Source organism: Micropterus dolomieu, linkage group LG03 (assembly GCF_021292245.1).
Source record: "Micropterus dolomieu isolate WLL.071019.BEF.003 ecotype Adirondacks linkage group LG03, ASM2129224v1, whole genome shotgun sequence".
Taxonomy (NCBI): Eukaryota; Metazoa; Chordata; class Actinopteri; order Centrarchiformes; family Centrarchidae; genus Micropterus; species Micropterus dolomieu.
This window is the reverse complement of record NC_060152.1, coordinates 15,388,885-15,414,824: the sequence shown is the minus strand read 5'-3', so window position 1 is coordinate 15,414,824 and position 25,940 is coordinate 15,388,885. Positions and strand designations below refer to the sequence as shown.

Below are 25,940 nucleotides of genomic sequence, written 5' to 3'. Positions count from 1 at the left end.
CATAGTGGAATGCACGGCGCGTTAATGCTCCGGCAACATGAAGTAATGACACAATAAAACAATTAAATACGGTGGAGGAGAATTACTTTTTGAACAAGCCGCACCTAGAAGCAATTTGGCCAGAGACAGAATAAACAGAAAGTACAGATCAGGCTTATTAAGAGAAGAGGGGGTTCGAGTTCTACCTCTCCCTCTATCTTGATTGGCTTCCGGATCTCTCGTCAGTATGATATCTGCTGATTCATAGACTGACGAACCAGAGAAATTCGCGTTGAAATTAGAGAGAGGGGATTTATGTGCATGTTTACGCGAGTATGTTGGAATAGGAGGTAATGTGTTGCTCTAGAGCACATAAGGCTTCTCAGATTTAGGTCTGGTGATCAAGTTTTTAGTTGTTAAATTGTTTAGTTTATAGGGTGTCTGAAAATTGTGAAAAATTGCCATCACAATTTCTCAGAGCCCAAGGTGATGTTTTCTTGATTTTTTTCTTTACTAAAATGTCCAAATATATTTCTATGCAGTGATATTAAGAAGGAAAAAGCTTTTCTCCCATAATTTAGAAAATGACACCCAAGGTACATTTCAGAGAACAGTGTTGTTAAACCAAAGGTCTTGATATATAACAGACTAAAGAGATGTTAAACCAAACAAATTCATGAAACATACTATAATTTTCTGTATGTGATATTATTGCTCCCTTATGCATGTTAGTGTCTTCTATGTGCTGTAAGTATTGTAATGAGTTTTTCTTTAAAGAATGAGTAACTTTGTAATATACCTATTTGATAATGTGGGCAAGCAAGTAAGGGAAGGAACAAGTTAGTTAGAAAGTAAATGTTTCGGCTTGTGTCTCAGTGAGCACTAAGCAAGTCTTTAGAAAGTGAAGTACCAGTTACCAACAAGGCAGCAGTTAGCAGTACACCTCTTTCAGAGCCAGGCAGTAACAAACACTTTCCTTTTGTCTGGCTGTGTAATTTAAAGATAATGCTATAACATAGTAATGAGACATAATTTCCAAGGTTAATCTAAATCACATCAGCGGCGTGTGGAGTGCCAACATTAAGCATTGTCATCTTTTCCCAACGTGTTAAAATTCAGTCAACATCAGGCAAACTAACAAACAGACGGAGACAAATTAGGGTCAGACCTTCATCCATATTCAGTGTGGGCGATAGCCATATGTGCATATCTGTGTTTAACTGTTGATTTGTTCATGAGTTGTGTAGTGTAGGAGTCAGTGTGACTGTAAATTCTCTGACTCATTCAGTAGACTGAGAAACAACCGGGAAATTCTGTGGTGATTTGTCAGTTATTATGTAGGTGGCCGTCTTGAGTCTCTCTCTCTTCTTCTTCTACTTCTGCGTCTCTATCTTTCTCTCACTTGGTCCTCTCTCTCTCACATGTGTCTTTATGTAATTATTTATAGGAATCTGTTGAGAATTAGAGATCGAAAACCCATTTACAGAGGTTACCTACGTAAAGTCAGCCTATTTGTCTGTGGTGAAATCGAAACCTTACCCTCTGCCACTCTCTCCCTTTCTCCCTCTCTTTTTTTCTCCTCTTTCGAACTGTCTTTCCCTCTACTTCTCTCTCTCTCGGGGGGTCACAGCTCCACAATGGAGGAGCGATAAGGGGAGACATAAGATGATTGGGAAGAAATGAGGGAATTTGTTGAAGATGGAGGGATGGACTTGAGAGGTCGTTAGTGAGGAATTAAGAGAAGACATAGTGTTGGGGTGAAGGATGAAGAGTGAGGTTTTTGTTGTTGTTCCACACAAAGCAGGTCATTTCCAACCTAAAAATTAAGCTTTCTGAAAATTCTCTCAAAAGTGGACACACTTAAAAAGCGTTTGAGTGCCACCTTCCAAAGACACAGTCAAGAACTGGGCAATAATAATAAAATAGATTATTGTTTTTCATATAATCGCACACAATTCTGAGTGTGAAATATACACACTATAGTGCTGTAAAATATCCCAAAATAGAATAAAACGTAATGACCATGGCTTGTGTTCTTCTTTGTGCTATTAATCTCACAATGCAATTCATCACATCTTCTAGATGTAAAAAATGTGTGGTGCTACACATCACCTGTCAGTGATATCATAAAATGATAATGAGAAAAGGATCTATAATTGTCCAAAATCAATTTTTTACTATTACTGTGTGACTAGTAGAAACTAGTGAAAGAATAAATGAGCACACAACCTGAGATGTAGTTTAATTAGTTACCCTGTTTGGACTCTCAACACAATTCATTTGAGTTAATGGTGTTGTATTCATTGCAGTATTAATTGTATCCATATAACCCACCGCTACATCAGTCAGGCAGCGACATTAAGCAGCCAACTGTCTCTTTCTTCATTGACATCTTGTAGTGGTCGACTTAGAAGGGTTATTCAAAGGCAGATGGCGATATTATAACAATGAAAAGTCATGTACAATTACATTTTTCCATGCAGAGTACAATCTAATTTACTTTGTTATCTTAGCCAGTAATGTATTGTTTCAGATGGAAGTTTTATTAATTAAGGTAACAGAAAAAAACATTGGGTTATGCTATAGATTTTAGAACATGACTGTTTTTTAAGGTTGAGTGGGCTACAGTATGTCAGAAGTGACGTCATTCAACTGCATTATTCTCTTTAGTATGACAATATGTATTAAACGCCAGCCAATAATGGGTTTAGATTAGATTTAGGATGGGAGAAATTTGTTAACATTTAGAAAAGACGATGGTGACTGGGGAAATTTAGAGCTCAAAACTAAATTTTTCACCGCCTTCCCAAAACTCACAAGGGGGAGCGCTAACATCGTTCCACAGCAGCGACACTGACAAGGCTGCCTGCAGATGTGTCCGCAGACATTTTCTGTTCATCGGCCTTGTGAGTGCAGATGTTAGCTGATGTCGATTATCTCAAAATGACAGATATCAACCCAATTAATCTGCCGACTGAGAGATTTAGCATTTTTTTCATTTATTTCAGCGTGGATGGCAAAGCTTTAGATAAATCCTGAAAAAATGCAAGTGTGGACGGAAGCCTGCACACAAACACTGCACTTTCAAATAAATCTGGATTAATGTGGTCATGGCTAAGGTGAATGACAGTGAGAGACAAAGGAAAAGATGGGTTGGAGGGGGGAGAAAGTGTGTTATTAAATGATGCGTGGTAGGGATTTATGGAGAGAGATAGCATGATGTGAATGTGAGCAAAGAGAGGAGAGCGCAGAATGATGGAAAACAAGATTAGACAATGCCGTGGGGAAGTGGTTTGGGCCTATAGCGAGAAAAACTGTGAGTGAGAGGGCCGGTGTACGAAAGTGAAAGAGAGAAGGAAGAGAGAAAAGACATAAATGAGTCAAGGTAGGGAATCAGAGTGGATGAGCTGGAGCTGGCCAAGGGAGGATGAATGAGATGGTTTTGGGGTGAGGGTCAAGGCAATGAAGGGAGAGAAAAGCAGAGAAGGGAGACAGAAAGTCAGTGTAACTGTAACAGAGTCTGACACAAAGCTCCGACCTAAACTAATAGCTTGTCTATTAATATCTCCTGCTAATGACTGCCACTTCCTGTCACAGAATGGCAGAGAGCGTAATCCTTTTCATCAGTTTTTAACTTTTACTTCCTGAATAATAATCCTAATAAAGTCTTTAAATATGGAGGAGAACAACGCGACATGCTGTGTGATAATCATTTTGAAATGACATAGGAGCTGCAGTAGCCGAGGCCCAGTGAGAAGACTGGGTTTACAGCTGGAAGGCTGCTGGTTTGAGTCCTGGCAGAAAACAGGTAGGAGAGGATAGTGACTGAGTGACCAGCGTTACACCGAAAACTGTACCGCGTCAAAGGAATCATTTGACAATTTAGAATTTGGGATTTTCTTGTTAAGAGTTAGATAAGAAGATTAATGCTATACTCTTATATCTCCCCACTAAATATGAAACTACAGCCAGCAGACGGTTAGCTTAGCTTAGCATAAAGAATGAAAAATCTGCCCACATCTAATTTGTTTAATTTATACAAAAAACATAAAAGTGATTTACAGTCTTTGTGCTAAACTAAGCTAATCAACTGCTGGCTGTAGCTAGATGGAGCTGTCTTGGTGGGGAGATGTTGCCTCAGATACAGGCAGGTGAGGCAATAAAATACAATTGGTTTAAGTAATACTTCTATTAGACACAGCAGTTCATAACACTATGATGAACTGTGTAACTTGTGAAAGTTATCAAGAGAACAATCATTTTGTCTTTGATCTCAATGATCACCATATAAAGAACAGGATTATTGCATTGACACCATTAATCTACCAAGAATGTGTGCTTGCAGATATTTGATTGGCCAATGCAACGTCATCTGTGGCCAGAGCCATCTGCATTCACACTGCTACATTATGAAATTATGAAATGTTGGTCAATGTTGGTCTAAACCTAATGCTGCTCTCTCACCTAGCAAACTCTGTTTTGTGCCCTTCTGCAAGGCACTTAAAGTGGGATTCCAATGTCATTAGAGTTGTTTCCTCATATCTTACATTTTTCATCCCTTCACAGTTAAAGACATTTTTAAGCACTTCTCGCCATACCTCTCAGGCTCATTAATTCCCATTCAATTACAAACAGAAAACCCCAGAGATACCTAATTCAGTCAGTGATGGTAATTAGTCAGTGTGAATGAGAAGCCAATAATTGTTTTTTAAAGTGTTGCATCAGCACACTGGCATCAGGCTAAACAGCTTTGCAAACAAGTTCAGGTTGCCTGTTCATAAAAATTTACACATTTTGGAAACATTGAAAACTACTGAAAAATAGACGTAAGGTTTCATCATTTGTTGGATTCCCACTCATTCCTCTCTTAAAAAAATGGTCGCCCTCAATTGATTTCTGGGTCACAGGCTGGAGGAAGGCAGACGGAGAAGACAAGGATGCATAAATTGTGAATCAAGAAAAAACAATCTCTTCTTTGTGTTACAGTCTGCCTTCTGGAAAACCATGACCCAATACACAGGCAATTTAAATCTATAGACAAACCAAAGCAAGGCACTTCCTGCTGTTAATTAGGTCTAGATTTTGTAACTTAAAACAGACATCTCTGTTTTGTAATATTTATACAGTGTTTATTTCAGAACATTAAAGCTATTCCAATGAACGAAAGAGACAGTGAGTTTCATGACATTGATTCATTTGGCAGATGCTTTTGTCCAAAACAACTTTCATTTTCCCCCAGACCAGAATCAGAATCAGATTTGGTTTACTGCAAAGAATAATCAATTTAAACTTGAAACTAGAAACTTAGATTTGCAATAACAAATATGTCAAAAATAAACATGTGCAATGTGCCAAGATAATAATAAGTTCGATGTGGAGACTTTACTTTATCATGTGTGCAAGGGGCGATAACAGTGTCACTGGGGGTCCCTGGCCCTTTGTTGATGTGGCCAGCTGCAGTCAGGAAGAAATTGTTCTATGACAACTGTTACTATCACCTGAGCTACAACTACTTGTGTTACAAAGGCACTGGAAAGCAAGCAAACTTGGCCTTCTGTAAGTAGAAATTTGCAAACAAGGTGGAGGTTACCTTTAAACCTGAGCTGATCACATAAAGCTACTTGGCAGTAGACTGTGGCTGGACAGTAAAGCACTTAGCTGGAAGTGTTTTTTTTAGTTGTGCCTTGCCAGACGAAGGAAGCAGGCTGAGATAACTCTCACTGGAAAGTTAAAGAGTCAAAAAAATGAAAACTTAATTAAAATCTCCACAGTAGATTAACCAGTACAGCAAATGGATGCTTTTATTCTGAACATTAGTGCACAGACAGTTTGACTCCAAATGTGAAATTGCACATGGTATAGGGGAAAATGATTTCACAATCAGTAAAAGGAACAATGCTAATAAACAGTAACCAATTACACCATACACACTACATCATTACCCAAACTCTGCTGCTTCCATTAGGTTCTTTTGAATTACCAGTTTATGCCTCCTAACTTCCTTCACTTGCATCCTTTTCTTTTCTCCTTTGTTCCTCCGACTTACAAGACCAGGAAGAGACTACAAAGCGAGGACAGACGTGTCAGTGCAACACATATTAGTTAAGTGGGATGCCTTTGCTCAGCCAAGCGTCGTCATACACGACACACATTCCAATTAAAGACTTCCGCATAGGATGCGGTTGTGTATCCACTCATCTGGCTTATCTGGAAAGCTTCACCCTCTGATAACCTGTCGAAATGTCCTTGAAAATGGAGGGTCTTGATCGATTTCCAGCACACAAGCTGGATGTTGTAGTGTGGCGGAGACAAAAAGCCACATCTCTCCTTCCTCTATTTTCTCCCGCATTCCAGACTGCCTGCCTGTCCCCCTCCATTTCTTCAACATTTCTCTCCCTGAAACATTTCCCTGTTGATCTAACCCTTGACACACACACACACATACACATACACACAGAAAGCCAAAACACACACACTCTAATGTTCTGTTGTCTCTGTAGCTGCCCCACTTTGCTCCTTGCACGGTGGTTATGTAAAAAAATGATGTTCTCACTGCCAGCACGTATACACACATGTAAAATACCAATCATATAGTCACATTGTCACATCATTGTTAAATAGTGCATTTAGCCCTTTGTGACGGACGGCGAGGGGAGCAGTGAGATGTATAAACGACATCATTTAGGCACAGTTGCACTGGGAGGACATGATGACGTGACACCAATGCTCCGTCTCTGCCATAACGACCGCACAGAGAGGGAAGCATGGATTCGAGTGGGGTAGAAAGGGAGGAGAGACTGAGGTAATGAATAAGTGGGGAGGACAGTGAAGAAGTTGAGAAAGAGAGAGGCAAGAAACAAGAGGGATATAAAGGGAATGCAGAGGCATGAAGGCTGACACTGCACATTCATACTCAGTGGGAGGTCCAAGATGTTGTGTGTTTCGTATACTTCTGAAGCTTCTTTGTCTCATTTAGTCTTTCATAACACAACGCTGATAGGCGTGTGAGTGTGTCCGTGTGTTTGTGCCTGAGACACGTATTTGGACTGTCGCTGGCACGTAGAAGACCTTTAGAGTCACCAGGGTGGTGTAACACACACACACATGCCTGGTACATATAAATGAACAGCAATCTGTTCCTTATTACAACTAGCATGAGTCATTTTAACACAGCACTGCCCAAGACAAAGAGTCACACACACACACACACACACACACACACACACACACACACACACACACACACACACACATACACATACACAAGCAACGCATTACCCAGCCTTGAAGGTTTATGCTGCCGGAAACATTGGTACAGTCCTCACCCTCCCCTTTATTTTCTCCCTGACCTCTCTGGCCTCACGTTCTGTCTTTCTCTCTCCCTGACCACCCTCACTTTCTCAGTCCATCTCTCGCTCTTTTGTTTCACATGCCACTCACTCTTCCTCCTTTTTCGCCAGTTTCCCAAACCAGCATCTTTTTCTCCCTGCAACATGCACAAAATGTAGCGTCTGTTTTTCCAATCAGCGCACAAACAGATATAACAACAGCGACGCAGTGGCATGTGCACACATAGACACACAACATAAACAAGGATTTAATTTGTGTGTTTATGCAAAGCCAGCATTTGCTATTCAAACCAGCCAACCACAACCAATTACAACCAATCCAATTACCTTCTACATGCAACACTTGATATCAAGAAAAGGTCTGCTTAGACCTCAGTGAACAATGCTGCAATTCAAACAAGCACATGTGGATGATTGTCTGTCCGTGTGTGTGTGTGTGTGTGTCCATGTCTGTGTGTTAGCTGACCTGCAGGTTATTCCCTGGTTGGCTCATCGTCATGTCTGATTGGCTGCCTGCCGGTTTCATCACATTGCACCAGAGACAGAAACAGACCTTGTGGCCTCTCACCTACCTGTCTCTCTCTCTCTTTCTCCTACTGTGTCTCTCTGTCTCTCTCTCTGTTTGTATCAGAGCTCAGTGTTGGCTGACTTTGGTTTTGTCTGGCAGGCCGAGCTGTGGGGAAGCACTTTGATTGAAGAGACATAACAAAAGCTCACGCTGCCATCTTTGAAGCAGCTGTCCTGCGCATGACAGTGTCACACACACAAAACACACACACACACACACACACAGTCGTCACACACAGTCGTGGGCATACACATATGAAGACAAGTCAACCTACTGGAGCAGCTGCGACACCTGCAAAGTGTGTATGTAACCTGTCTGTAGCAAACAAACGCCCTTTTCTCTTGCTTACGCAACACACACACACACACACACACACACACACACACACAGATACGCACCATCTGCTTATCATCTCATTGTTAATCAGGCAATGTTGTGGGTATTACAGCTTTACCTTCATTTGCTCCAGTTTGAAAAGGTAGTCGGAGAGATAGCTTTTGCACCAATCTGCCAATGACTGTACACAGGAATGGCTGATAAAATTTGAGCAAGTACTTTATTTACAAGATTGGTTAAGCTACAGATTATTTGCTTGATTAATCATTAATGTGATTCTGGAAATTCAATTGAGAAGCCTTATATAGATTTGAAAAAAGGGATGGGAATTGGCAGTAGCGCTACCTAAAATATTATCTTATTTTGAAATAAATACCTCAATATAAGTAATATTATGATGTGGGAAACACTCAAATAACCACAGAATATTCTTTCAAACTGTAAGGCAGACTTAAAGTCCAGCAAAAGGTTAATGATAACCAAATCGCTCACAATAAATATTGAATCTTAAATCACAGTATTGATATTACTTTGATTTATTGCCCAGCTCTAACTGTACACAGATGCACACCTGTCTGCCTGAATGTTGACCATCACCATATCCACTTCTGTTCTTGTTGTGTCTGATTCACTTAGCTGTTCTAATGACCAAGAAAAAAGACAAAATGATGGGACGCGCACATCGGAGCAGAAAAGGCGAGAAGGACTGACAGGAAGAAATAGAGGTGAATAGATGGAGGTGGCACAGGGAGACGGAGAGAAACACAGTGGCTACCATGAGGGGAGCTAAATGCAAGTGTGACTCTGCCTCAGAGAGACAAACTAAGAGTTCAGAGTTCAGACAGACAAGCCAGTGCTGGCTGGGTACAGCTGCTGTTAGCTCAGTCGTAATGATAAACATTACAGCAAACTAAAGGATGGACGAGGTGGCGGCCGCGGCCTCTGATGTTGCTTTATCTTCTCTCTCAACACCCAACACCAGATTGCTCACAACCTCCACGGCCCCGGACAAGAATGTGTGCTAAGCAAATCACCAGCCGCACAGACCGTCAATAAAGCACAGGTTTGAATTTCAATCAGCTCGTGCCCGGGAGGAGGGATGGGAAGATGGATGCAGGCATGCAGAAGGATGGCGCTGATGAGAGGAGGAGAGATAGAAGGATGGAGGGAAGGAGGGGAGAGATGCAGGGGTCAGCCATGTGAGATAAGGGAGGGCAGGGAATGAGAAATGGAGGATGAAAGTGAAAGCAGATGGAGATATTTTACATAGAGGCAGATAGATGGATGACAGGGGATGAGACGAGGGGACAGGGCGGAGAGATAATTACCAAGATAGAGAGGGAAGTAAACGACAGGAGAGAAAGCAGGGGAGGGATTACAACTTTACACCACGGTGGATAGATCGGCAGCGGCAAACAGAGCGAGAGGGAGGACAGAGAGGTGCATGAGGCGAGAGGAACAGGTGATGCCAGACAGAGACAGAAAAGACTGAAAAAGAAAGTGTGTTTCAAGGGGAGTAAGGACAGTAAATGAGGGAGAAAGTCCTTGCCAGAGGGGACAAAAACGTCAAAAAGCAAACACTGTTGATTCATTCTCTCGTCCACTGTGTCTGTTGTGTTATCACCACACTCTGCATGCAGTTACCAAGTCATATCGTATCAATACTTTAGGTAGCTGCACGCATACACACGACCATTCATAAAGGCACCAACAACGGCCTCCTAAGACATAACAGCGCCTTTTCATGTTCCAGAAATTGGCTGAATGCAAGTGCTGTTAACAAGACAGGTAGTCGCCCCGTCAAATGAGCTCCGCAGCAGCTGAGTTGAGCAGGTGGCACATCTGGCTTCATAAGAGATGTTTTTAAATCAGAAAAAAAAAATGCAGAATGCAGCAATATACCAATGACAGTCCCGGAGTATTCCTGCGCTCACATTCTGGCAGTATCCAGCACACTGGAGGTATACTGGAGCCAGCTGGAGGTGTATTGTATCCACAAGGAGGAGGGTGGTAAACTCTGAGGAATAAAGTTGTGTAGTGGGAGGAGATATTTTGGGTGTCCAGGCTTCTGGAAGTAAAAAGTCCTGCTCATTTTCTGCATAGGAAATGTTAGGTGACTAGAAGCCCACCCATACACATTGCTTAGGTGGGCTTGAAAGACTCCCGGTTGAGTCAGAAGATGAGCTACTAAGTTAGAAAATATCTGGTCTTTTGATTAAAAAAAAGTCAAGCTTTTGCACATGAAAACTGCAGGAGAGAAAGTAAACTACGACTACCCAGTCATCAAGCTTAGAATGTAGTTGAGAGCGTGGCTAACGGGGTGCAGAAGCTAATGATTACTGTGAGATCAGACAGAAATGCAAGGGGAAGTTTAGAGGCAGCACAATTGCAAAGCCAGTGTTAATACGCCATTAGACGCAAATTCGCCTGGGGCTTTTTGGGGGCGAATGAACACAAACTGTCCAGTGGTCAAACACATATGAATGACAGGATGCAAAAATGTGCTTTATTCAATCTGAACACACCTTTACGCTTACATTCAGCAGTTAACTTTTAGATTCTGTATCAGTTTTCGATGAATCTGGATACTGTGATGCATTTTGTTGCAATGACAAAGCGTTCCAACCACAAATCTCCGACTGGCCTCTTCTCCACAGCAATAGCTGTTGAGGCTCATGGATACTGTAGTATTTAGAGCCATTTGCCAAACCAAATTGATGTAAAAAAACAAAAAAAACACAAGATTTCTTGAAAATGACCTTGCAATGTGTAAATATGTTGGCCATAAAAACATAAACCTATACTGTTGTTAAACTATCCAGGAATTGACAGTGGAGAAAAATACAACAGCAAAAAAACAAGCAGTTTCTCCAACTTTGCACCTTTTATACATGAAGAAGTAAATTATTACACCTGCAGGTAGAACTTGGCAACAAAGATTGAATTTCCCCAGCTCTACTGTGATGGTGAAAACAAGTTGGAATTTGGAAATTCCTGCAAGTTACACACATGCATTTTTTCCAACGCTTATTCTTGCATCATTCCAGTCTCTTTTCACTGCCCGGCTTTTTAGGCCACACTGTGAACTAACAATGAGCAGTGACCATTAGCGGATTGATGTTTGCTTCACCTGTGCTAACAAGTTAGGGGGAAGTGGGATGGAGGGATGAGGAGGGAGTAAAAAGATTAGATAAAGACGAAGCCCATCTTGTAGCTGTCCTGTTTGTGTGTGCTCCTGTCTCTGTCTGCATGGGTGATAGAATATGACGCTGACTTAGTGTCAGACTCCTTGCTGACACATACTGTAGTTAGAAAGAGATTAGTGAGATGTGAGAGAAATGAGGGGAGGGGCGGAGGAGGAGAGAGAAAGGGTGAGTGAAGGAGAGAAAGAGATGAAGGAGGACAGATAGATTTAGACACGGTGGTGCGCACCCACTGGTAGTCTGTTTTAAGTTGTAAATTCTGTCAAATCTGAGGGAATGAGAATATACTCTCTTCCTGACTCATTCTTCCTTATCTACACCCTCGTCCTCTTCATCCCTCACCTTCACTTTTTGTCCATCCCGTCATCCCTCCCTCTTTTGTTCTGCTGCTCTGTTAACAGTTTCCTTGACATTGCTCTTTCTGTGCAGTTGCTGTCGCTCTGTGCAAAACCAACTGGTCACGAGTTGGGCTTTTTTCTTATTTACTGTCACTGTGACTTTGTCTCTCTCTCTCTCTGTCGCTCGCTCTTTCTCTCTCTCCTTGTGAGTCTCATATTAAATTTTAATTCCCTGCAGTGGAGAGCCAGAGAGCCTGATAGTGACAGAGCCTGACAGAGGTGTGGTAAAGAAAATATAAACAGAGTGACAGCTTAGAGGGGTGGCGTGTGTGTGTGTGATACAGAGAGGAACAAAGACATATGTTCAGGTTTCTCTATGTGTAGACTATCTTCCACTGTTATTATGTGACAGCTGTTCGTAATGTAGTATGTAATGTAATGCTGTTTTAGATTAAGACTAGAAATTTGAAGTGAGCCAATTTACACAAATGTTAAATATCTTCCTTTTCCTAAACGTGTGTGTGTGTGTGTGTGTGTCTGTCTGTTTGAGTGCGCGCATGCCTTTGCCTGTTATTGCGTGTGCACTGTCAGCAGAAAGTTGGCACTGAAACTGATAAACCATTATGCACAACGTGGGAGTGCATGTTTATGTGCCATTTTGTGTGTTCGTGTGTGTGTGTGCGAGCCAGCCTGTGTGTGTGTTAGGTTTAATGATCTTTTTTGATGGTCTGGTGTAGCGGATATTGAGATAGATGGTCCATATGCTCTTTATGGGCCATGCATATTTCATATTCCAGCAGCAAAGCAGAGCAGAGCAGGCATTGCTTATATGGCCAGGATGTTGCACTGGGACGTGGGCTGACTTTATGAGAGCTCATATACACATCCCACTGCTTTGTCCCCTTTGAGTAAATGCCCGAGTACAAATAAATACAACACATTTCATAACCCTTACAGAAAGACACCTACATATCCATAAACCTTAATGTCGCGCACGGAATATCAGATTTTAAACAGACCCATGTGGCTACCTGTTCTATGATTCACTGCTGTTGTCACTGGTGCATGTTTGCATTTCACTCAGGACAGTAGCTGAATAAAAGCAATAACCCCTAGTATCTTTATATAAATAAATGCTAACTTTTCTACTTTCCATTCCCATTTAAAAAGCACAATAGTGATTCAGCCGATACCTTTTTCATTTCCTGTTCTTTGAGAAATACCCCTAGGCCCACAGAAAGCGACGTCTTTTGTGCTTCTGACAGCAGCAGCAGCAGCAGCAGTTTGTTTTGGAATAAACAGATGAAGAGCCCAATAGTTAGAATGAAAGAAAAGAGGAAAACCTACAGAAACTCACATCTCATCAAAAGCTGTGCAATAAAAAAAGGCATCACTGTGTTTCATATTTCAGGGAAGGGATTGTTTAATTATTACTTTTGGGGGGAAGTGCAGGGCAAAAGTACCTAGCAATGATCAGGTAGAGCAGAAGATATCGCCAAAATAATAAAAAGTAAAGGTCTATGTGGATTATAACGTAAATTAAAGCAGTAAGTCACAGTGAAGCTGCAGCGTGAGCACAGACACATGCAGTACACCCATACACACACACGGAGAAAAAATAATTTTTTGGCATCGTGGAATTGCTGTGTCAAGTCCATGATACACTATTTCACACGCACAAATTCACAGAACTGCTTATAATGTGGAAAATCAAGTTCATGTATTGTAAGTGGCTTGAGTGCAACTTAGAAACATGTGTAAACTAGACTAAAATGAGAGGTATGTTATTTCTGAGCATATTGAAGGACAGGAGCGTTTCCTTTCCCTTTGAGTAGTAATCGGATGGACAAACTCTGGTTTCTAATTTTTTATTTACTACACATGTTCTCAGATGCACTTGGAAAAGCCCACCTTGTGTAAGCACACATACAGAAGGTCCACATGAATGCACTTTTTGCTGACTGTCATATGATGATTGACAGGTGAGCCGCCACATGGAGAGGCACATTGATTTCACGAGAGAGTGAGAAAGAGAGAGAGGGCGGGGATGACAGATTGACAGCCCTGTAGAGGAAGACAGAAAGGGAGGGAGAAGTGTCGTCGGAGGAGGAGTGAGAGGACGTCAAAAAGATTGAACCTGAAAAGAAAAATTGAACGAGAGACGGATGGAAGGAGACTGATAAGGATGGAGAGACAGAGGAGGGGAGTAGGGCAGAGAGAGAGAGAGAGAGAGAGAGAGAGCGAGAGAGAGGGGAGGGAAATGGGAGAAGGATGTTCTACTGATAGACTGTCGAGTCTGACAGAGTCTGCTCATGTTCAGTGGAGAGAGTCAGCCACATCATGAAATACTGACACCAACATGCCCAAACACACACACACATTCTCACAAACACACACAGATACACAAGCTGGTAAAATCAACAGGATTTAAAGCTTAATGTGTGATTGTGCGTAAGTGTACACCAACAGGTTTTCTGTAACTACGCCTGGCTTTACTCATTTACTCATTTCACATTTAAATTGCCATACCAGGAACGTGTGTGCCGATGTCGTCCTTCCTTGAGCTAAATTTGTTTCTTTGCTATATCATTCCATTTGCATGATATTTTATTGTTTATATCAACTCTCACAGGCTTTGCAGAGTTGTATATTTCTGAGAGGTAATTTACTGTGAGGGTGATATCACGCAGATGAGTCCAGCATTGGCAGACTCTGACAAAATGTCTCAGGTCTGGTTAGGAGGAATAATTGAAGACAGCGGAGCAAAGCTTTATACAGTTGCATTTGTAACCCCCCCCACCACCACCACCACACACACACACACACACACACATACATGCACACACAGTTGTTGGATGTTACACTGCACAAACTCAAACTTCTGTTTCCACTCTAGAGTGCATCTCCGCTAGTCGCTTGTAAGCCTATTGTGTGCAGTTAAAATCTGGCACTGATAGATTTTTGCCTCATTCATCACCCAACAAAATCTTTTTGTTCACTTTGGCCTGCACATTTTGGAGGGCTGAAACATCTGTGCTGTGCTTGTCTTTTATGTTCTGCTTTGATAAAGAATAAAAATTTATATTTCTCAAGATACAGTGAGGCTGAACATTGTTTCGTTTTTTTGAGTGCAGGTTTTTTTTTTTCTCCTTTCATTGTTTTACTCCGTTGATTCCACTCAGCAAACTTATTTTCCTAAATGGGTAATTGAGCACTTATTGCTTTGATTAGCAATGTGTCTCAATCTGCATACCTTAATTTCAGGCCTTTGTGACTGAGTATGTGAATGCATTTAATTAATTCTTCATGTTACAGTGCATTAATAGAACATCCATAATGCTTGAAGTGTGAGCTCAATGTCATCTTCTATCTGACAACAATATCCAGACGCATTTAAACACTTCATGCTGGTGCCTGCTTGTCCTACCAAGTCCACTATTTATCTCACTGCCCTTTTGTGTGTATGTATGTGTGTGTTTATCCATTTTAGAGGGCTCTGTAACTCTAAGGGGACCCCTTAGAGTTACAGAGCCCTCTAAAACCCCACATGATTCTTCTGTTTCTGGACCTGTTGCATTGTGTTTTTTCTGAGCAAATTAAAAGATTTGAGAGGTTGAACCTGTGGTTAGTGGATAGTAGATTTGTGGAATGGTGCTTTTTTCATCAATGTAACTGAAGTAGAAATGGCTAAACTGTAATGAAATATTTAATTCAGTCCTTATTTCACCTTTGAATGTTACCTCTAGCATATACATGAAGTCACACAGTCCTGCACACATAACTAGTCGCACAATACATGACCAATCCAAATTTTGCCTGGAGCCCTTAGTAACACACCCCTGCTCTCCGCCTCTGCTTTTAGCCTTAATTCTTTTTTCAATTTGCAGCCAAACTTGGATGTAACACAAAAATCTCCTCCTGAAAATGCTGTGAAACAGAATTTGCCACAGTAATAGCTGATGATTTGTGATAATGTGGAATAGTAATAAGTGGTACTTAATTAGCCATTAGAGAGACAGAGGAGAGATGGTGGATAAAGAGGGGATAGATGGTTTTTTGCACAAAGCAGTGAACCCCTGTAGCCCCCTTTTTTTGCTACAATAGCACCATAGCTAGGGCTTCTTCTGTCGTCATGGAGACTAATGTTGAAAGCCAGCTGTGGTTTTGTCTTGGAAGCCCATTAGGCCGGAGCTCAGTTGGCACTACTCTCTGTCTCGCTTTTCTTTCTGGCTTCGCCTCCTTGGCACTACAATGGCCAAAATATCCTCTCCGTGTTTAACGTGTCTGTGATATCGGACATGGGTCAAATAACGGTTGCAAATCATTCGGAGCCTTTCTTTCACCCTGTTTGAAGTGCTTGATAGGGGCTTTTTTTCTTACATTAGCCAAGTTGGCCACACACATAGACACACAGTTGGCCACAGCACAGACAAAAAGTAAAGTGAGTTTTAAATGGTTTCCTTTAGTAGCTGATAGCTTTTATTTGGTAGACCCCACCCAGCTTGCAGTTCAAGTGCAAGCAGATAAAGAATTATTTGCAAATACTCTCTGACCCGGGTCTGCTTGATGGATGGCACTACTTCTCATTGCACATTGTCCCTTTGTCCGGTAAGCACGGTTTCTTGCCTTGGATCCCTTATTAAATTTGGCTCAGGAGAGGGATCTGAGTAATGTTGTTGTTTGTTGTTTGAGAACAGCTCATCCCAGCGCTGGAGCTCTTTTCCCCGCAGCCGTGATATTCAAGCCTCCAGACCCTGACCCAAACACATCAGTCAGCGGAACACGGGTGCCATGTGACTCGTCCAGGAAGTGGGCTGAGGCTGGCAGGGAGAATGATTGTTATGCAGCAGATTGATCAGGTTTCACAGGACACCACCAAACTATCACTCTGTAGGACTGTATACACAGGCATGTGTGGGTGTGTGGGTGTTCTTGTGTGATTTCTGCATGGGCAGGGTCAGGACTAGTGTTGTGTGTTTGGGGCAGCGAATACAAGAATCAATAGCTGGGTCAGAGGGTAATGTCTCACTGAGTGCTGAGTCTATACACAGCCATCAGACAGGATCACTATCAATCATGAGAGAGCTTAGGAAACATACACTCTCTTTCTCTTCTATGTGTGCCTCTCTTGGCCCGGTGTCTGATGGGATCACTATTGCTCATGTAAGGGCTTTGGGAACAGAGACAGAGGGAGATGTAGGGAATGAAGGATTGATGGGAGCAAAGTGATAGAATAAGAGGGAGCGATTGCTGGGTATCGGCAGATACTTGGCGAATGACACTTGGGGTTTGAGACAGAAGCAGCCTTAAAGGGAAGAAACCCTTTGGACCGTAAAATAGGCTTGGTGGGGTGGTTGTGAAATGGATGATAAATTAAAGTTGAAAACAAAATCAATAAACACACAAATTAAGGTAAAGACCACAAGTCCCAGTCTTATTCACAGGTTAAACAACATTTTTCTTAATCGAGGTGTTCTGTCATTCCTCCTTCCTGTTCTTGCCGTTCATCTCTTTTATCCTCCCACCTGTCTGATCTCTTCTCCTGCTTTCTCTCCTTTGTCTTCTTATTCCTCACATCCATCCATCTGTGTCATGTGTGTCCGGACAAATCCCACAAAGTACAGCATGTATGATTAATTGCAAAATAACATGCATATGCAGGAGAACATGCTCATCGTATACATAATGGGTTTGTTATAGTGTCTGTCAAATGTGGCTCTGTGCGAGAGCGAGACTGCTCAGTTCAAAGGGCTAATAACACCTGCAATTAGGTTTCATGCTGCTGGAACACTCTCTCACACCGCATAGTCAATATCCACAGGCAGAGAGAGAGAGGAAGAGAGAGGGAGAGGATGATAGATGGATGAAGGAGAGGAGAGGAGAGGAGAGGAAAGTGTGCTTAAAGTATTTGAGAGGAGTGAGACGAGCGGACAAATGTAGCAAACGAGGGAGAAGATGTAAGAAAGGGGCGAAAATATAGAAAGATTTAGAGAATGCTGCTCATGTTATGGGATCATGTCAGTGCTGCGTGTGAGGCCGCTTGGCAAGAAACCCTGTTAGCTGTTATACTTTGATCAATTACCAATGATGAACCATCACTCTGCAGGGTAGGACTGTGTGTGTGTGTGTGTGTGTGTGTGTGTGTGTACCGGCCTTGAAAGAAGGCAGCATATTCCAGTCTGTTGGACACACTCTAGACAGGTATTGATTTCAATTCCACACACACACACACACACACACACACACACACACACACACACACACACACACCTCCAGGCATGTTCCTCCAGTGGTTCCAAGAGATGAAGGGATAGAAAAGAAAATAATAAACAGACAGAAGATGAGAATAGAGAAACATGGTATCCTTATTTACCAGTAGTCACACGTGTCAATATCATCAACCAATATTGAATTAGATGACATCAATAAGGGGCATGTGTACACACAAGTTCTTCTTGTCTGCATGCTTTCTCTCTGGCAAGAGCCAAACTTGGACAGAAACAGAGAAATCAAGAACAGACTGAGACGAAAGAGCAGAAGGAGCGGGAAGAGTAGGAAGGACTGTCTGTGTTTGATGAGGGCCTCGTTGATGCTACAGTTCTCTGGGAGTCTCCATTCAGCGGGGGAGCCATTCAATTATACCTACCGCTCCGCTTGCTGACTGGAGTCCTCCCGCAACAATGTTAGCATCTCTGTAGCAAACTGAGGTGGGATTAAGAATTCTGACCTCAGGAGGCAGAGTGACTTTTAAATCCTGATTGGCAATCATTTGTAACACTGCTGGACAAGTTTTAATCCAGCCCAACCTTGTGCCCATCAGCAGTGTCTCCTTTGATTTCTTTAACCTTGATTTATCTTGGAGTGCCTGTTTTTTTGGTAGTTTGCTGATGCTCACACATACTTACACCCTCGCAAGCCAATCAGCCACCCGTGGTTCTCTACTTTTGATCGCTGAGTACTTAGTAGTTAGAAAAGTGATTACAGGGCACACATGTGGAAGCTCTTGCATCTTAAGACAATTTCACATAGCATCTATATGGAACTGTTGTGATGCTTGTTTATACATGTATATGCTACTAAATGCACCAGCAGTAAGTAACACCGTGTGTGGAAGTTCTTCAGTTTTATTTTATTTTAGGTTTAGCTCATTTGACACAATTTGACAGTTTTAATTGTGTCAAAAATGTTTTGAACAAGTAACCACTCTCGCTGTTTTCAGTGGTTGCAGACTACTAAAAATGACTGAGGAACTCATGGTTGGTCATTTGGAATTGTTCTAAAAATTGAAAAACTTGGCAAAAAAAAAATCAAGAAATAGTTATTTTTTACAGCAGACATTTTGACCTGTCATATAGGAAGAAAAGCTCAGGTGCTGTTGTAATCACATTAAACAATGGCTCTATTGTATTATTGTGACATATCAAAATATATCCCCTAAAAAGAACCTGTTAATAAGAATGTGTGAATCCACAGATTATGTAATAAAACAATTTACCGCTATATATCACCAAAAGTTAAAACTTCTTATTTAGGTTAACAGCAGCTAAGTCTCCCATTGGCTTCCCTCTGCCGGATTTTCATGGTCACTGATGAAAATATTTTAAAATTTGCTATAAAGGGGCCGTCTTCCACATTTGGGGACTTGTCAACACAAGAGGGTTTATAAGCCATTCGCAAAATATGCCTTAAGATTTAACATTTCCCACCAAAAATTATTTAGCAAGAGCACCGGGGAGCTGTCACACCCACCCTTGACCATTTTGATTGGTTTAGAAAATTCAAACAACTCAGAATATTGTTTTCACAGAATCACAGATTATGTTGGTGTCCTTATCGCTTATGTGGTGCATTGACCAATGTGCTATTGTTGCAAAAACATGGTATTTTTTCAGTGTAACACCATGCTATGGCTCTGTCATGGTTGAACAGAAAAAAATACACACGCTGTCTTAAAATTTTGAGCGTCCTGTCTGCCTCAGTGCCCCCCTTCCCCCCATCTTATAAACAGAGAACAGCAGAGTAAGCTGGTCCTCCAAGCTCTAGTTACAAAAAGGAATGACTGTTCTTACTGTCAAAGTGTTTTATTGATGTACTGTGCTGCAACAGGCCAGGCAGATAATAGGCAGGCAGGGAGTAACTCTGTGGCATTATGTTGCCTATGACTGATTTATATAGGCAACATATAATCTCTCTCTCTCTCTTTCTCCCTCTCTCTCTCACTCTCTGATGTGATTTTACTGTAGTGACATTGATCCCGGCCCACTTTGATCTTGCTCTTAGCTGTTGCTCCTTCTCTCTCCCTCCCGCTATCACCCTCCGCTCCCTGGTGGCCAGACTCTGCAGCTTTTAACCCCGACTACCCCTCGTCTCATCCTATAAATTCTCCCATTTTTCTAGCCGTCCTTCCATCGCTCCATCCCTCTGGTGGACCTGTATATATGTGCTCTTTTGCTCCTGGAAGCCTCGGCTCTGCTCCTTAGAGTTGTGTTGCTGACGTCCCACTCCGGCTCTCGGCTCTTCCCTGCCAGGTATCACTTATGAGAGAGGAAATGAGTGGTGATCCAACACAAAAGGAAAGGGAGGCATCAGGAGAGTGTCGGGGAAAGAAACACATCATGACATTTCATAAGCTACTCCACCTCTTACTTTCTCTATCTCTGTGTCTCTCCATCTTGCTTCATCTGGAATTTTTAGGTAGCATTACAATCCAATAAACTCCCATATCATAAAGGGGAATAAAAAACCTCCAAAATAGGTCTGCTCTTTTTGAGATAAAATGAGAGTCTTGATTTTCTCAGTCAGAGTGGGTTTTCTCTCACGATTCCTGCGGAAACCAGTTTTTAAAATTTAAATATTTATTGCATTCTCTTTTGTCTTGAAGCAGACTGAAGGAAGAATATGATTGTGAAATAGCATGGTGCTGTCACATCAACTTTGCACAAAGGAAAGGGCACATTCCCAACAGACAGTTTATATCCAACTGCTTCACTTAAATGCTGAACACAAAAACATAAGTCACAGTGTAGCCAGTTGGATCTTTCATTCTGTTGTCTAAAATAATTCAGAAATATTCTTTTTATCACTGCCAATGAGCCAAATTTATTTATAGAGTATATTATTTCTGTACACACCAGGACGTACTGTATACCACTGAAAACCTTAGGAGTAATGTTGACAACAACATGCATGCACACTGTGTAAACCAGCAACATTTTGTGGTATTGTAGAATAGGACATAATATTTTTTCTAATATTTTTTAAATTTGATAACATATGCAGGAGGTGGGTGTCTCTCAGTTTTAGAGACAACCGCCCAATATAATGCTTTACCATACAGTCCAATAAAACATAATCCCAGACAACAGCCTCATAGTTGAATGGCAACACCTCTTTGACACGTTGACAGTGACATTCAAAATGTACAGCATCTTATTTATTATTTATGTGATTATGAAAGGTCAGTCCAAGACCGTTGTATTGGATTGCTTTATGATGCGCAAATGAGTTAGCAGAGGTATAGTGGCAAAGTCATGGTTTTAATACATTTAATCCTTCACTCCTACCCTAAAAACATGCTCTCTTCAACACAAACTCACTCTTGGCCGTGTCTTTTTTGATTATCCACGGCTTGGAACTAAAGCATAAAATGGCCTCAGACAGATTATTTCAACATTCAAGGATTCCAATGCCATTTTTACATGATTTGCTGTTAAGACACTCATGGTAAATCACTTCTTGTTTGCATTTTTTTGTAGTGTGTACTTGTGAGACACACCCCCTTAACCCCTTGACGCCTGAATTTATTTACAATCATGTATTATATTTGCTTCCAAGCTGATGCTAAATTAAGTGGAGATTGTTAAATTGTCTATAGAACATAGAAAAGATATAAATGTAGGTATGATGTAGTCACAATGCAAATTAGCAACAACAGGCATTAACGAGAAACAAGTGATTTCAAAAGGTTCCTAGGTACATTTCGAATATGCACAAACAGGCATTGGGGGGATTCATACGCTATTTCGGCTTCAGTCTGAAAGGGAAAGGTGTGATGCAAATTCGCAACGATCTGTGTTAAGTGGATAAAGACCGCAAAGCCTATACGAAATAGAAGTCACAGTTTCAGCAGGTTAAGGTTAGAGGCTTTGATGTCTTCGCACACACAAACCAAAGCATCCACACACACACATGTAGACACAAACATACAAAATGGGAATCCTAAAGCCAGCTTTTATCCTGGAGAACTGATTTACTTCAGATTACTCAAGATGCTCCAAGTTACCCTCCCCCTCATTTTTCTGTCTTTTTTCTTCCATTATCCCTTCATCTAGGAGAACTTGCTTTTCTTTTGTAGCGTAAAACTCTCCAACCTCCTCTTTTTTTTCTGTCTGCTCCATTCTGGCTCTCTCTCTGGCTCTTTTACTCAATTTGCATTCACGCCTCCCTGGTGGAACCACACTCATCCCTCACTCTGTTCTTTCTCTCTCCATCTTTCTCTCTCTCTTTAGCATTCACTATAAATATAGTTCCCCTTTTACACTTTTTTCTACCACAAGAAGTAAATCTCTTCTGCAGGCTAGTCAATGATGTAATGAGAGAAAGTGAGGAGAGGAGAGGAGAGGAGGAGGAGGAAAAGGAAGAGAGCAATAGATGCATGTTGAACAATTCATCTTCGGTTCATGTTACTTTGAAAGAAAGGGATGAGAGAAATGGAGAGCACGGAGAGAAAGACAAATTCAGGAAGGATTTGAAGAGAGCGGTAAGAAGTGATGGAGAGAGGGAGACATTTGGAACAGTGTTTCGATCTTCATTTAATAATTGAATAATAATCTCCCTGGAGATGTGACCTAGAACTGGCAAAGAGGGAGAGAGGCAGCATCAGGCTGAAGATGACACACTGCTGCCCCCTTGTGATTTTATGATGTCACCGCTATAAAATCTGTGTGAGCGTGTATCTTTTAGTGTGTGTGTGTGTGTGTGTGTGTGTGTGTGTGTGTGTGTGTGTGTGTGTGCATGCTCATCGGCGTGTGTATGATTTACAACTGCAACCTGTCTCTGTCACACAGATATGGGCCCGCGTCTGTGATGGGGAGAGAAAGAGGGCTTTTGGATGTCAGGAAAGAATCTATTTCACTTTGTCACACAAACTACACACACATACACTCCCAGACACAGATTCAGACCTTATCTTCCTGTCAAGCTGAGTCTTTTTTGGGGTTGACGCTGATATATGAGCTTTGGGGGGGGGAAAACGTGGCCAGGACGTTGACGGCTGACGTGAGCGCAACCTTGCGCTCAGGTTGATGTATGAGCACTGGGGTTAGGGGACAATGCTGCGCTGACACCAGGAGAAGGAGCTGTGGCCCTGGGGCCTTCAGTCCATAGTGAAGAGCCAGCTCTGCATTCTGTGCATGCGGCAGCCCTGCAGCCACAAACACACACACACACTTCCACACACACCTGCTTTGTGTTATTAATAACTCAATGACTCTCAGACAAAGATTTGTTTGACCCCGGGTTCAACATTCAAGCTGAAATGCATGCATCCATAACACAGCATACCATTAATGATGTGAGATGCAATGTTGTCTTGGCAGTGATGTATGTTTCTTTGAGTGTTGTGTAAATGTCCAACATGTTGTGTGTATCTAAAAATGTAGCGTGAGTAATTGCGAACTAGAGCCAATTAACATTCATTGTGGAATTTCCTGCTAATGGTGATAAAATACAACAAATGTAGCTATATTATGTGTGTGTTTGTGCTATCGGAGAAGGCACTATTGTGTATAAACATATTCAAACAGATGTAGTGAAAAATATTGTGCACATGAAAGTAGTGAGTTTTATCCCACACAACTTAATTGGTTTATTTATTTTGTATGTGTGCTAAGCACTGTTAGCTGCAATCGACGCAATAAGTGTTCTATATTAATAACATTTATTTTGATGAATTTGTGAAGCACGCAAAATGAAATAAAGTTTCATTCGTTTCCATGGGTGGTTTAGACACAATGCTAAACTGTCTGGCAAGTTTTTTCCCTCAAACATTTATTGAATTTGTAGCAGGGGTAAACAATCAAGAACATGTCCACTTATGATGTGTTGACTCTAGTTAATTTAAAATTGCCAGTAAAAGATGACAGATTCATGAAAATGTAGTTATTTTAAATGTCTAAATGAAACAAATAATTTTGACGATACAGAGGAAATTTTAAATGATATGACATATGATATGATTATACACTTTCTTACTGTTCCTGCTTTCTTTCCTGTGTCCAGTTTGCGTAGGGAGGGCTACACAATGCAGGTAAACGTCAATGACTACCTGGACATCTACTGCCCTCATTACAATGACAGCCAGCGCATGGTGGGCACCGGTGAACAGTACGTCCTCTACATGGTCAGTTACCGTGGTTACAGGAACTGCGACCCCCAGATGGGCTTCAAGAGGTGGGAGTGTAACCGGCCCCACGCCCCCCATGCGCCCATCAAGTTCTCTGAGAAGTTCCAGCGGTACAGCGCCTTCTCGCTGGGCTACGAGTTCCACGTTGGACAGGAGTACTACTACATCTGTGAGTGGAATCAAACTAATAACCAATATCATGTCACCATTAAGTGTCTTCAAAATACAAAAGAGACCGTGCTATAAATTATAGTAAAAGCTTGCTATTGTTGCAGGAGGTCAGTAATGTGACAAACACTTCCTGTAATGGATTTGATCATTACTCAGTTCAGATTAGCGAAAGCCCCTCCTCAGGTAATTTCAGGATAATAAATTGCTGTTTCACATCTAATCATATCACCCTGCAGTCAAGCAGGCTCATCCATTTTGTTGATAGCTAATCAAATTAACTTTGTAACACCTTGTGCCAATAAGACACTGTATAAATAATGAACTTTTGGCTTGTCATTAAACTATTAAAAACTAAATATTTCAGTCCAAGGATAAATGGCTCATACATTTATTGGCTATATAATGAGTGTGGTACTCATTTACGCTGCATGACTTGTTTTGTTCTGCAACACCAAAATCACTACAAAGGTCTCTTTGTAGCACAGAGCAGCTTTCTCCTTGTTTTTTGGTTTTCTACAGGCTGGTGCAAAACCTCAAATATTTCAATTATCATATCAAAGTGACATATCAATTTAAAATGTGTATGTTTGGTGCAGTTGGTTTGTTATTTTATTTTATTTAAATTAAAGACATTTGAACTGAAAGAGGAAAGTTTGCCAATTTGAATATTTTCTTTTTTAAAATCCTGCACAGCTTCAATGGGACTTTTTAAAAGCAGACATTTTGACTCACAGGAGGAAAAGATGTTACTGATAACATCTCTATTTCTATTCAAATGTCCCAGTAACTTACCCTCCCTTCATGTGAGTGCTATGCATTGTTAAATGCAGTGTCAAAAGTGTTCTATAGTCCCTAGTGAATTTGAGAATTGCATTTGTCTGAACTGTGCTTCGTGTAGACAACAACTTGTTGGCCACACGAATGAAATAAGAACCTCCATTAATGTGTTTGATGTTTTTCACCTAGTGGTGTGGTGAGGCACAAAGGAGGAGATAAAAGTATTATGTCAACCAAACATTTTTAAACCACTGCTCTCATAGTCTTGCAATCCACATTCTATGCTTTTGACTCGCTTCCAGATTTGGTCATCTGCACTAAAAACACTTTGTAAGCCAACCACAGTTTTGGGCAGGAGATAGCCACTAGAACTGATTGCGTTTGCCTCTTCATAAACAGGTTGCTCATTTTACTCTGTAGTAATATGTACAATATGGTTCTAAGTCACAAACAGTGATGGCTCCAGTGCATCCTGGAATAATAAATATAGTGTAGTGATGCACTAAAACCACTTTTTGCTCTCCAGGTAGAGATTCCAATACCTAGTTTTAAGGTATTATTTGATACCACCTCACTGTGTGAAACTGATGATCTGTGGAGTTGTCCACAGTGACATGTGCAAATTTTAGTTTTATGTTGTGTGAGAAATTGTACATTAACTGTCCAATCTGTTAAATATGGTCAGCGCTGAAACTGATCCAGTGGTTTGGATAGGCCCATTACTTTTGATACATTCTGGATTTTGGTGCTGTAATGAATCATATGGACAGGCTTAGGAAGGCCACACAATTGTATGTAATAAATGTATGAGAATAC

General features: G+C 41.3%; 1 protein-coding gene across 1 annotated transcript in view; it reads left to right on the top strand.

Moving 5' to 3' along the window:
- Positions 1–25,940, top strand: part of efna3b (ephrin-A3b) — a 56,519-nt gene that overhangs the window by 19,750 nt on the left and 10,829 nt on the right. The window contains exon 3 of the mRNA XM_046046111.1: positions 24,053–24,345. Coding sequence (XP_045902067.1) covers positions 24,053–24,345 — 293 coding nt within the window. The remainder of the gene's footprint in view (positions 1–24,052; positions 24,346–25,940) is intronic.